Source organism: Psittacula echo (genome assembly GCF_963264785.1).
Source record: "Psittacula echo genome assembly, chromosome: 9".
Lineage (NCBI taxonomy): Eukaryota > Metazoa > Chordata > Aves > Psittaciformes > Psittacidae > Psittacula > Psittacula echo.
This window is the reverse complement of record NC_137745.1, coordinates 18,023,251-18,036,047: the sequence shown is the minus strand read 5'-3', so window position 1 is coordinate 18,036,047 and position 12,797 is coordinate 18,023,251. Positions and strand designations below refer to the sequence as shown.

Here is a 12,797-nt window from a genome sequence, read left to right as displayed (position 1 = left end):
AAGTGTTGCCTGGAATTGTGATGTGTGAAAGAAGTGAAAATTACCTGGTCGATTTTTACTATTTGGTCCTTTGAGACATTCAGCCTCCATAGTTTTTTTTGTGGTTCCTTATATGAAGTATACAAATGCTCAACAAAAAATATAAAAGCATAAATACTGTTAGGGAGTAATTCGTGACATATGTTTAAATTTTTCCTTCTTAAAAGTATGTGTAGTGCCAGAAGACCTGGATTCTACAGTCACTGAACATACATAGAATCATAGAATAGTTAGGGTTGGAAAGGACCTTAAGATCATCAAGTTCCAACCACCTGCCATGGGCAGGGACACCTCCCACTAAACTATGTCACTTGAGGCTCTGTCCAACCCAGCCTTGAACACTGCCAGGGGTGGAGCATTCACAACTTCCTTGGGAAACCCATTCCAGTGCCTCAGCACCCTCTCAGTAAAGAATTTTTTCCTTATATCCAATCTAAACTTCCCCTGTTTAAGTTTGAACCCGTTACCCCTTGTCCTGTCACTACAGTCCCTGATGAAGAGTCCCTCCCCAGCATCCTTGTAGGCCCCCTTCAGATACTGGAAGGCTGCTCTGAGGTCTCCACGCAGCCTTCTCTTCTCCAGGCTGAGCAGCCCCAACTTTCTCAGCCTGTCTTCATACGGGAGGTGCTCCAGTCCCCTGATCATCCTCGTGGCCTCCTCTGGACTTGTTCCAACAGTTCCATGTCCTTTTTATGTTGAGGGCACCAGAACTGCACACAATACTCCAAGTGAGGTCTCACGAGAGCATAGAGGGACAGGATCGCCTCCTTTGACCTGCTGGTCACACTCCTTTTGATGCAGCCCAGGACATGGTTGGCTTTCTGGGCTGTGAGCTCACACTGAAGCCGGCTCGTGTTCATTTTCTCTCATCAACCAACACCCCCAAGTCCTTCTCTGCAGGGCTGCTCTGAATCTCTTCTCTGCCCAACCTGTAGCCATGCCTGGGATTGCTCCGACCCAGGTGTAGGACCTTGCACTTGGCATGGTTAAACTTCATAAGGTTGGCATCAGCCCACCTCACAAGCGTGTCGAGGTCCCTCTGGATGGCATCCCTTCCCTCCAGCGTATCAACCGAACCACACAGCTTGGTGTCATCGGCAAACTTGCTGAGGGTGCCCTCAATCCCACTGCCCATGTCACTGACAAAGATGTTGAACGAAACATACGTTTGTTTTGCAGTAACTAGAATTACATACAGGCATAGAGGTTTGCTATTTAAATTGTAATTTTATTTTTATCACTGTTGTTTTCCTTCAAAATGAAGCTGTTTGCACAAGAAGGGATGACAGATAAATCACATTGATATTTGTTAGTCGAATTCCTCTCTTACACTGCCAACCCATTTCTATTTCTCCACTTCTAAGCTACTTTATTCTAGATGTTCTCTTATGTACTGTGTTCTCAATAGACCTGCAAATCCCAAAGTAGTCTGAATGTCAGAATAATTGACAGCTCCCTTCTTTGTTTCTCTAACTTTGAAAAAAAAATAAATATAAAGCCTGAAGCAGGCTACAATAATACTGGGCTGAATGCACAAAAAAACTAGGGTGAAAGAAAAGTATCATGAAAACCAAACCTTTCACCTGCTGGTCTGCACCTCACTGGTTGCTTTTTCATTGAACCATTAGGTTTTTTTTGGTTTTTTTTCTAGTGAAGGAAACAAAATTATTTTCTTAACTACTTAATTGTCTCAAAGGGGAGTCTCCTTTACCTGTTGGTGGTTTTAATAAAATACCCCCATGAGTTCACTGAAACTTAATTTACTCTGTTTTTCTTCTCAATTTATGTCTGTTTTTCTTTGTTGTTAATGGATCTGGATCAAATTCATCATATTGCTACTAACCTGTTCTACGGACGTGTTGCCTCTGTGTTTAAAATCATGTTTTTCTGTTGCAGAGTTCATTGTATCCTTTGTCATACTAAGTTGCTCTTTGTTGGTGCATTTACCTGTTGTCCCTTAAATAAAATGACAAAATAAAGTGGCTTGACAATATGCACTGTCAAGCAACTTGACAATGATTTTGTTAAGTATTGATAAAAGGTGATTGGATCTGTATGATGAGCTTTATCTGGATACTAAGGAACATTTTGTTGGCTGCTTTTGCTGCTACTGTAGCCTGAGCTGTGTGTATAGCTATTAATCCTCAATCTAAATGTTGTACCCTCCTCTGGCTTTGTAAACAAAATCGATGTTAATGCTGGGGCATTAAATGTATCTTAATGTTACTTTGCTGTTAGCTTTAAAACATTTTATATCTGTCTCCAAACCTTTTGGCTGATCTGTCAAAGTAATTCTGTAAAAAGCTTTATCCTTGCTGCGCCTTTTCTTGGGTCTAAGGTGGGCCTCTTTTTTTTCCCCTTTCCTTGGCTTGTCTCGTCTACCTTAAGGACTTCATCAAATTTGACTGCTTCCAAGCTGACAGGTCCTTCCTCACAGGGTAAAGGCAGTGTTGGTGATGAGAGAAATTCTTCTAACAAATATTATCGGTAAGTAAATGGTGGACTTGAAGGGAAAGGTGGGTTGTCATTATATGGAAATACTAAAACTTTGTTGATTTGGTTTGGTTTTGGTTTTGGGGGTTTTTTTGGTTGTGAGTGCTCTTCAGTGTTGATGCAGATACTTTTGAGATTCTGATACGTTTCCATCGAGTATCTATTAAGTATAATTTAATAAGTTACTTTCCTGTAATTACTCTTCTGTGTTTGGTTTTATATTTAACATTTCAAAACACCTGTCATTAAATACTCTATATGTAATTATTTCCTTAGAAATGTTCTGAAGAACAGTATGTTAAGCTTCATTGCAAAATAAAGCAGGTGAAAAAACCCATGGAAATGTGTTGTAAACTAAATTTGGAGACTAAAAAGAAGTAATTGGTAGGACTGAATAATTAAGAAATGGCCAATGGAAACTAATGAAGCCTGTAAAAAGAAAGCATTGCTTTTGGGATGCATTTATGGCAGATTTCCTGAGTAGGCTGGATTACTGGATCTGTGCAGAGACTTCAGCCATTATCCAGAAGAGCACATTGACTCAGATGTTGGGATAACAGAGCTAATAGCCTGGAGTTAGGGTAAGGAAGCCAGACAGCTCGCATCCCTTTCTAGGGAAGGGAACATTGACAATACTGTTGGAAAAGGGGCACAAGTCCTCAGCCTCTGGAGATGACTCCTGTCAAGCATAAGGAAAGGGGCCCCTTCCTATCAAGGAAGATGTCATATGTTACCCAGGCAAGTGAGCCACCATGAAGAAAGGTATCCATTACCTGAGGGGATTAGTGAGTGGAGCTGGAGGTGATTTACAACGACCTGGACAAGAAGCAGTTAGCCAAAGATCCAGATAAAGTGTGCACAACCCATGTGGTGAAGTTTGTATGAAGTACCCCATTGTATGCTGACACATTGGCAGTAATGACCTCTCTGTCAAGTGACCCAGAAGAACAAATTCAGATGGGTCCCTGAGCAACAACAAGCCTCTGAATAAATGAAACAGGAGATAATTGATGCAGTAGCCCTTTGGCCAGTCCATGCAGAGCAAGATGTAAAAAATATTCTTAAACACCTCAGCTGGGGAGAATGGTTCTACCAGGAGCCTCTGGCAGAAAGCATCAGTGAACATTCAAGGTCAAACCTTACGGTTTTGGGGTTGGGAATACAGAGGATCTGAGGGCTGCTGTACTACTGAAAAAGAGATACTGGCAGCGTATGAAGGGGTTCAAGATGCATTGGAAATGGTTGGTACTGAAGCAGAGCTCCTCTTGGCACCCCAACTGCTGGTGCTGAACTGGAAGTTCAAAGGAAGGGTCTCCTCTACACATCATGCAGTTGAAGCTATGTGGAGTAAGTGGGTCGCACTGATCCCACAACAGGCTTGACTAGGAAACCCAGTTTACCAGTCTTGCGCATCAGCAATCACTTTCTTTGACCTTTGTTTTCTGCTTGACATAACTGAGGAGCCTGGACAAGAGCCAGGAAGTGTGATGCTTCCTGTAGCTGGAGTAAGAAGGCTCCATCAATAGTCTTCTCCTGATTGGGCAGCCTGTGATAGACACTCACGAGGTTTCCTTTGTTGCCTTGGTCCCTGATCCTTACCCACAAGCTTTCAACCCACTCATAGCAAAATATAGAGAGGCCTGGCAGATTATGCACCTCCCACAAATCTGCCAAGGCACCCTGCCTGGGTGCAGTTGATGAGTAATGCAAAAGGATGGGGAACTCCAATGGGTACCTCAAGGGGGTTTGATTCTGGCTGAGAAGAGCCTGTGATTTGAATTCTGTGATGTTATTTGCTATGTAATACTGTAAGTCATCAGTACTATGGTTGCTATATGCCATATCAACTGTATTGCAATAAAATTTATACAAATTAATGAAAAAAATCAATCTGAATTTTGATGAAACTGGGCAAAGTGCAGTCATAGTAGAACCAGAATTGGCTTCAGCATGCATCAGTCTGACAGCACACACCTTCTCTCCTGCCCTGAAGGACTGTTGCGGCAGATGGAGCCCAAGGTCATGGACTAAATGAGCTCCATGGACATTTCAGAGGAATAGCTCATAGATGAAGGGAGCAATACCTGTGTATATAAAAGACAAGAAAGGATGTATTGGAAAGTGTGGGACCTGGGCATGCATGATGGCAACCCATCTGCTTTTCCTCATTCTTCACTTTGCTCACACAGGGCAAGGCTGAGCCCATTGCTGGAGATGCCTAAAGACCTGACCTAGTAAAAAAGCAGAGATTGTCAGGTATAGCCTACAGTGTAGGCATGAAATGCTGTGCCCCGGGTCTGGGACAAAAGGGAGGAAGAGAGGAATGCTGAAGAAGTCTTCGTGAGACCAGAGCCAGTGTGAATGCTGGTCTCCTCCGCCTAGAAAGCAGAGGAAGCTGCTTTGCATATAGGCACTGTGTGTGCCGAAAATGAATAAGGTGGGAATGGAGAAATGGGAGAAGACAGCTTATACAGCTTACAGTGTGCTGGATTCCGTCTTGTAGTCAAATCCTTCTAAAACAGAATCAATAACCAAGTTATTCATGTGAGGGACTTTTTATCATCTCTCTTCTCCCTCAGTAATTCAAATACTCAGGTAGTCAAAATAGGGCAGAAGAATAGTTAGCTTGAGCTCTAGCTTTCTGATGATGTGTCCAGTTTTTCAGTTTGATGGACTGCCTTGAGTCGTTAACAGCTTCTCTTGTTCAGGGCTCCAGTATTTTCTTGTGTAGTCATGTCTGTATTCCTGTAAGCAACCATCATGAGCTTCACGTTTACTTACACACTCTGAGTGACTGCTAATGGTTAATGTGATAACCCTTTTTTTAATTTGCATGGGTTTTTTACTTCTCTTTCCTAGTAACAAAAGATCAGCCCAAGGGGATCGTTTATCAGCAATAACCATGGCATTGCAATATGGGTCAGAAAGCGATGAGGATGCAGCCTTGGCAGGTAGGAACTGAAATACATTTTTTCTATTTTTTTCAATTTTAATGTTTGGAATAAGCATAACTGTAGGACTTCTGATACATTCAAATATCTTTATTTCAAAAGTATTTTGTATGTTTCCAAACTCAGCATGTAAATTCAATCCCTGTTCTCTCTTAAGTAGAAATGTATAAATGTACAGCTGGTCAGACAGCGTAGGTCATACTTGCTTGCATGGTTTGAATTTAGTGTGTGTATTTCCAAGTATACTTATCCAAGCTTTAGGAAACTGCTGCACATTTTTATTCCTCCTAATATGAAACAGAAGTTGAGACACTGGGGTAAGACATTGGGTGCTTCTTGTAGTAAAAAAGATTTACAGTGCTACAATTGTTTGAGAGAAATCTCACTGACACTGGCTTGTTTCCTCTTGTCCTCTTGTGCCATTGGGTCTCAGGTTTTATTTTTGAAGTTGAAGATAATGTATGAGGTGTAAGGATAGATAAATGTGGGAACATAATTCAGAAATAATCTGGTCTAGCCTAGTAGGTGTGAAATTTGACGTGAAGGTTTATGTTAAAACAAAAGCATGTAAAAAAGGCACACCTTCCTACAGCACCCTTAGTTTCATAAGCATGCTTTAGCTTTATAATATAAGCATATATGCCATAATATATGCATTATATCAGATATTTCAGTATCAGTCATAAATTGTTACAGGTTGTCTTTTAAGCCAGCTTGTCTTGATAGTTACATTCTTAGCACCTTCCTTGCTTTCCTCTCAGGGGCAGTTTCTGAAATGTTTTACACATCTTCAGTTTTATTTTTTGTTAACATTATTTTTGCATTGGTGTGAAATGATGCATCTCTTCAGTTTGTATTTTTGGGGCATTCATTTTGCACCTGGAAACTGAATTGTGTTCACCACTTTTCCAGTGGATGGACATGCTGTAGAATTGTTTCTGACCATTTTGCTGCAAACAAAAGCAGAGTTGAGTTATCACTTTGGAGCAGCTGCTTTCTGGGAGGTGTGAGGAGTATTTATTGGCTTGGTTCAGTGTGATTATTAGCTGCTATTTTTGCAGATCGTAATTCTGTAAACACACATAGCTTGTTATGTCTTTATATGGTTTAAATTGTTGAAGTGATTTAACCACTTTCAGGTGCTACCTTTACTATGGACATTATTGTCGTTCTCATAGGGTCTTTCATATAGATCTGAGCTCTTTGCTTTGCTGCTGCTGCAGCTCTTCTGTCTTTATCACATTCACCTAAGGGGCAATGTCAGTTTTTTTAGAAGACCTCTGTCACCCCTAAGATTTTCTGTCCCTCCAATGCACTACTTGGACATCCCTGTGCTTCCAGTCTCTGCATGGAAAGGATTTTTATTTAAACCAAGTCTTTTTATTAGTTTTTTTCTTTCCACTAAGGCTCGTTAAAATAAATGAAAACTAGGCTGCATGACTGAACATGAAGAGAATTTTCTCCTTCTCAATATGGAGAACTAAATCTTTATGAGCTTCTTGGATTCTAGCAGTTGCTTAAGCAATGAACAATATCTGTTTCCAACTTGGAGTTTATCCTCACAGTTTCAGAGGGTGTCATGGTGTGATGGAGCTTGTAGATTTCCAGCTCAAATATATTAGTGCATGAGCAGGTTCTGCAGCATCCTTGCTCCCCATTAGAAATCTGTAAAGGCAGGCATAGATGGTCATTCTGTGGTACTTATTTAAAAGTATGCCATTTTGTAAACAAAGCTATTTACATTATTAAATTTAGAAATTTAATGTTTTAAGACTGGGTGCTGCGTTTGGTTTTACTAGCATTTATATTCAGTTAGGTTATGAGCATTCATTGTTGCCTAGGTGCTTTGGGACCACAAAGGAGACAGTGTTTAAAGCAAATAATTTACTGAGTAAGACTAATTTGCTTTCACATACACACAAATACTCTCTGCTCTTTTTCTGCCTCATCATTGAGTAAGAGTACATGATTATGATAGATGCATTTATATCTGATGATAAAGCTCAATTCCAGTTGTAAATTAGATGGCTTCCTCCTTTTGCAGTGAAGTCAGTTTAACATCACTCCATTATTAAACTGGCCATTCATTAGGAAGCAGTCACTGTGGTGTGGAATGGACAGCAGGAAGCGCTTTTTGTTTGGGACTGTTGCATGGCAGATGCTTTGCAGTTATGGTTTGCTGCAGAGTTTTTTATTTCTCTGTTAACTGTAGTAGTGGTAACAGCTGCATGGAAGAGGAATAACAGACTGTTACTTCACTGCTAGTGTGTGCTTGGTGGGGGTATGGCACCTGGTGCTACTGCATATTAAACAATCTATACTCTTGCATTAGATTGTTTCATGGCAAAATATGTTTCTCTTCTGTCTTCTGATCTGAATAATACACTCTTCATCAGTTTTCATTAGAGAACAGATTTCGTACTAGAGGAGTGTAATTTTCTGAATATGTAAGAATATGTAATGTTTGACACATTGCTTTTAAAGAACATACACATCATACTGAAAGTGTTTATAGCTGCATTACAATATTATGTAAATACTTTCCTTTTAGTGCCTGTTTAATTTACTTAGATTTTTATTTTAAGGAATGAATGGTGTTCTACTTCCAATGCAAAGGAAGTACGTTTCTTATTTAGGGTATTGAACTGCTTTGTTGCTGGCTGCCACATGTAAGAGGATAGCAATATACTTGGCTAGTTTCTTATTTCCTTTCTTTTTCATAAAAACATATTCTGCTGTTTTTTCTACTCTGTTTCTTTTTGATGAAGCACTCAGAACTGATCTATTTGACTATTTGCTGTGTAGTCTATTTTTGAAACTTACTTTACCTGATAGCATTCTCTTAGCTGTTAGTATTTATCTCCATGTTTAGGTACAGGAGAACATAGTGTTAACTCCATTCTTTTGTTTCTACCTGAGTTATTCTGTCCTGCTGCTGCATTGCTGGTTACTGTGGTAGACGTGGTAGATGCTAGGCCGTTAAGTGGAGCTGCCTGACATACACATTAGGATAATTTGTAGGCATACACAAATTAGGATAATTTGGAGTGTCTTCCCTGAATCAGTAATGAACATCTTTGTTATGTGTTTGCACAAGGTCTGCTTGTGTTTTAGTTTGCATCTAACTTGTCTGGTAGGTCCCAAATGGCATGCACTCACATAGATCTGCAACGTCAGACTGCAGAGGAAAAATGATAGTATTATGCTTTTATGTAGTGAGAGTGTCCCCTGGCTTTGTCATCATTTCAGTACATCTTCACTGAACTTGGATAGAAAGCTTGAAACATTGCCAGCCTCTGCTGAGCAATAACAAAAATGCCAGCTGGAAACGTGGCTTGAGTGTTAGGGTACTGCCTTTTGTGTGACTGAATTACCAAGTGTGTCATCTGCCGAACTTTCCCTCAAACTTTAACTCTTAAAAAGGCAAAAAAAGGGTGAATAACTTAACTCCAGTATGTGCAAACCCACGTAGATTTTATGTTATGCTTGTCTGCGAGGTACAAATTACACCATTTGTGTTACTGAGAAGTGTGGGAGGAGTGGCCATTTACTTTTTCCATCCTATATTTCCACTACCAATGTTTTTTTGTTCCAGTTGTGTTTCTGTTGCTCATATAATGTTTCTCCTAATTTTATCTGCAGTAAATGTTAGCTCTTCGTAGCATTTCTTTCATTCATCCTAAACCTGAAGCATAATGTATACTTTATATAGATAACTAGGTTTGCTATGAAATTTGTAAATAAATATGAAAGATTTATGCTAATTATATATATGAATATAGAATGCTAAGTCACTTTTTTTTGATACATGTGCAAAAATTCATTTTGAATTTGGCCATTTGGCTTTACTAGCCAGGCACCTTTGAAGATTCCAAACATGGTTTGTCAATTTGTATCCTTGTAGTAAGCTCTTGTCAGTATGACAGTAGTTCAGTATACAAATGTATTTGGCACAAATACTGGTATTAATGGTTTGATGGGTAAATAAGGATGTAGCTGTTGTCTGGGTACTGTGTGGTTGAGCAGTCCTGTTATGGAGTCTGATATGGACTCTCAGCACTTGTAGCTGGTAAGGGTGTAGTATCAGTGGCAGAAATGAAGTCTCATCTGAAAAGAGAGGTTCCAATAACTAGATAAAGTGCATTTTTTTTGTCGGCTTGGGGCTCATACAATAGATTTGTGATGTCCTTTTCTGAGGTATGAATCTGACTGCCAGAGAGCGGCTGAACGCCCTTGCTTGAGGGACTGCCTTTTCTTCTGATTTAGATCTTTATCCATTTGAAAAGTCATCAAAAAACCCCACTCTGAGTTGTCCTACTGAGTTTCCCATTTTCCCTTTCTCTCTGTGCAGCTGCTGCTCGTTATGAAGAGGGAGAATCTGAAGCCGAGAGCATTACTTCCTTCATGGACACTTCTAATCCTCTTTATCAGCTTTATGACACAGTTAGAAGTTGCCGAAATAATCAGGGCCAGCTCATATCTGAACCCTTTTTCCACTTGCCTTCCAAGAAAAAGTATCCTGATTATTATCAGCAAATTAAAACACCTATTTCATTGCAGCAGATCAGGTAAGAAAACAGAATGCAAACTCCATCTGGTGCGAAATTATTCAAGGACTTACTTTATTTCCAGAATCCTACCTTGTAGTCAATTTGTTGATACCAAATGCAGTGTATGCCATCTGTCCTTACATTTGGTTGCTTCTTGTTTCAACTCAGTCTGCATCAGTTTTGATCATCTTCTATAGATGGCTGCCATTTGGTTTATTTTCCATGGAGTTTCATTTGTCATGTGCCTTAAAAGTTGCCATATCTATAAGTCTGAAGGCTAGGGGGGCAGCAGAGATGAAAGCTTCTGCAGAACCCCCCATTATTCTTTTTCCTTGATCCTGATGGCTTGGTTACCTCTTGCTGCCATGTTTTTTAAATTAATAGCCTTCAGCAATTTGAATTATAAAAAGATATTTGTAATTGCGTTCCTTTTGTCTTGGTGAAAGTATAACAGAGGATAGTTATTCATGAGGTAGCTAGTCTGGATTGAAGTAGGCAGTACACTCTTTATGAGTCTGTGAGCCATGAAAGGTTCATCAGCTGCCAGATATGCAGGTGTCACATCAAAAACCTGAGTGTTCCAAAATAGGCTACTGTGATGGATATATGTCAGGGTCCTGAGTGTATTAACAGACCTTAATGGCACTGACCAGACTCAGGTGGCCCTGGCCTCCTGTCCAGTGGCCACTGGGTCTGCTGGTCCTTTATTGAGTGAGGACTGGGCCCTAACACTGTTCTTGTGTTTGTAATCCACTCTAATAATGGGTCTGAATTTTAGTTTTACCATAATATGATCTGCTAGACTTAGTGTAATTGTGAATAAGCAGCGTCTTTGTTAAATGAGAAAGAAACTAAGCTGGTTTTGTAGGTTTTGATTGTTTTGTTTGTTTGGGTTTTTTGTGGGGGAGGAAGGGCAGTTGAGTTTTGGGCTGGTTTTTTTGTTTTCCTTTCTTTTCTAACCTGTCAGAGGATGTTTGCATGTACTTGGGAACAAGTACAGAGCTCCCACACTGGTTATCATCCATCAACAGCTTTAAAGCAGTTTTTTCTTATGTCTTAGTACAGCTGTTGGCTTGGCAAAGAAAGTATCTTGAACAAAGCACAAAATGCACTTGATGGAGATTAAAAAAAAAAACGTGAAATTGAGAAAAATCGGTGACAGTTGTCAGGAAGCTTTTTGTCTGAATGTACCAAAGAATATTGGTTCAAATTACGTATAAACAGATTTCACTGGGAGAGACCTTCCATTAAAAATATACTTGGTATCAGTCATAGGACACATAATTTGCCATAGGGAAGCAGCTGTGTTTCTGCTTTCCTTCCAGTGTAGGCAGGTTGCATCTGGCTATGTGAGCAGTACAGAAAATCCATGCAAATGTACGAAGAACTGCAGGGTGGTGGTGGTGAAATACTTATTGCCTGAGAGCTTAGAAAATAAAAAGAGACAGTTCTCTTTAGAAATGAGTGTTTGTAGCGCACAAGTTCAAGTACAGTATTTGTAATAGGCCAACTGTTTTAGCAGTTTTTGACATTGTGGTTCTTGTTTTTTGGTGGTGGTGAGACTTTGTGTTTTGTGGGTTTGGGGTTTTTTAAGATGTACATACAAAGAGCATAGTGTTTACATGATGGGGACATGTTCACATGTTCACAGATGGGGACAGGAAAGTTAATTGTCCTAGTGAAAAGTTGAAGGTGTTGGAGTAAAGGCTGGCATTCCTGTCTCCACTTTGGCATCTGGCTACCTAGGCTATCCTACTAGAGTGCACTGTGAAATGTGTGGCTGTTGCAAATTTTACAGGCAGTCATATATTTTAGGAGGTTTTGTGTGTGTTAAATGCAGGAAAAGCCTTACAAAATAGTGTATGATTTCTAGAGAGAGTATGGGTATATTTTGTTTTAATGAGATGTTCATAATACCTATCCCAGCCTCTCAACCACTTTATGAGCATTATAACCCTCAGTCATTTGAGCTGAGTGCAGATCACGAACTGTTCCTGAATGTGGGAGGTAATCCTGCTGATGGCTTTAGTTTTCTGCTAGTTTCCCCCTGACTTGCTGTTTATAGAATCTCAGAATAGCTGAGGTGGGAAGGGAAGCCGTCCAGTCCAACCCCTGGCTATAGCAGGGTCACCCGGAGCCAGTTGCCTAGGACTGTATCCAGTCAGGTGTTGAGTATCTCCAGACATAGAGACTCCACAACCTTCCTGGGAGCCAGCCTCACAGTACTCTGGTGTTCAGATGAAATTTCATGTGTTTCAAGTTGTTCCCGTTACCTTGTGCCCTGTCAGCAGGCATAGCTGAGATGAGTAGAACAACAGCCTATTTAAAATGAAAGGCATGACACTCTGAGGGCTGTGATTTCCAGGTATGGTACAAGTGCATGCAGACTTCACATAGCTGGTGAAAAGTCATTCTGCAATTATAAGTGACTAGAGGAATAGTTGGGAAATGATGCAGGAGAATGTGTTCAGTTACCTGGAACTTAAGTGCTAGATCCTCGCACGCTTACAGGAACTGTGTTCCTAATTACCTGTTACAGAATTGGTAACTATGATCCCTATAGCAAGTGGATCAGGCTTTTCTACACGCAAGGAGGGAAGTACTCCAGGGAATTCCCTGGCAACAGCTCTCTTCTGAACACGTGAGTGGTGTGGGTGCACGGGCACTGAAATTAGTGTCTTCATTGGCACGCCCTGGTGTCTTGAGCTCCAGGAACCTGTGGTTATAGTTTATGTTTAAAAAAGTGCCTGGATCTAATATCAAC

The 12,797-nt window shown here is 40.3% G+C and overlaps 1 protein-coding gene across 11 annotated transcripts in view; it reads left to right on the top strand.

Annotated features, from left to right (window-relative positions):
* The window catches only part of PBRM1 (polybromo 1), a 69,085-nt gene that overhangs the window by 12,529 nt on the left and 43,759 nt on the right, over positions 1–12,797 (top strand). For 8 of the 11 annotated variants that reach the window (XR_013957619.1, XM_080625272.1, XM_080625276.1 and 5 more), the window contains 3 exons: positions 2,428–2,526; positions 5,392–5,483; positions 9,835–10,051. Coding sequence is in view for 10 of the 11 variants with exons in the window: in XM_080625272.1 (XP_080481398.1) it covers positions 2,428–2,526; positions 5,392–5,483; positions 9,835–10,051 (408 nt within the window). In the remaining variant the exon portion in view is untranslated. The remainder of the gene's footprint in view (positions 1–2,427; positions 2,527–5,391; positions 5,484–9,834; positions 10,052–12,797) is intronic. The other 3 variants (XM_080625270.1, XM_080625274.1, XM_080625277.1) reach the window with 2 other exon arrangements.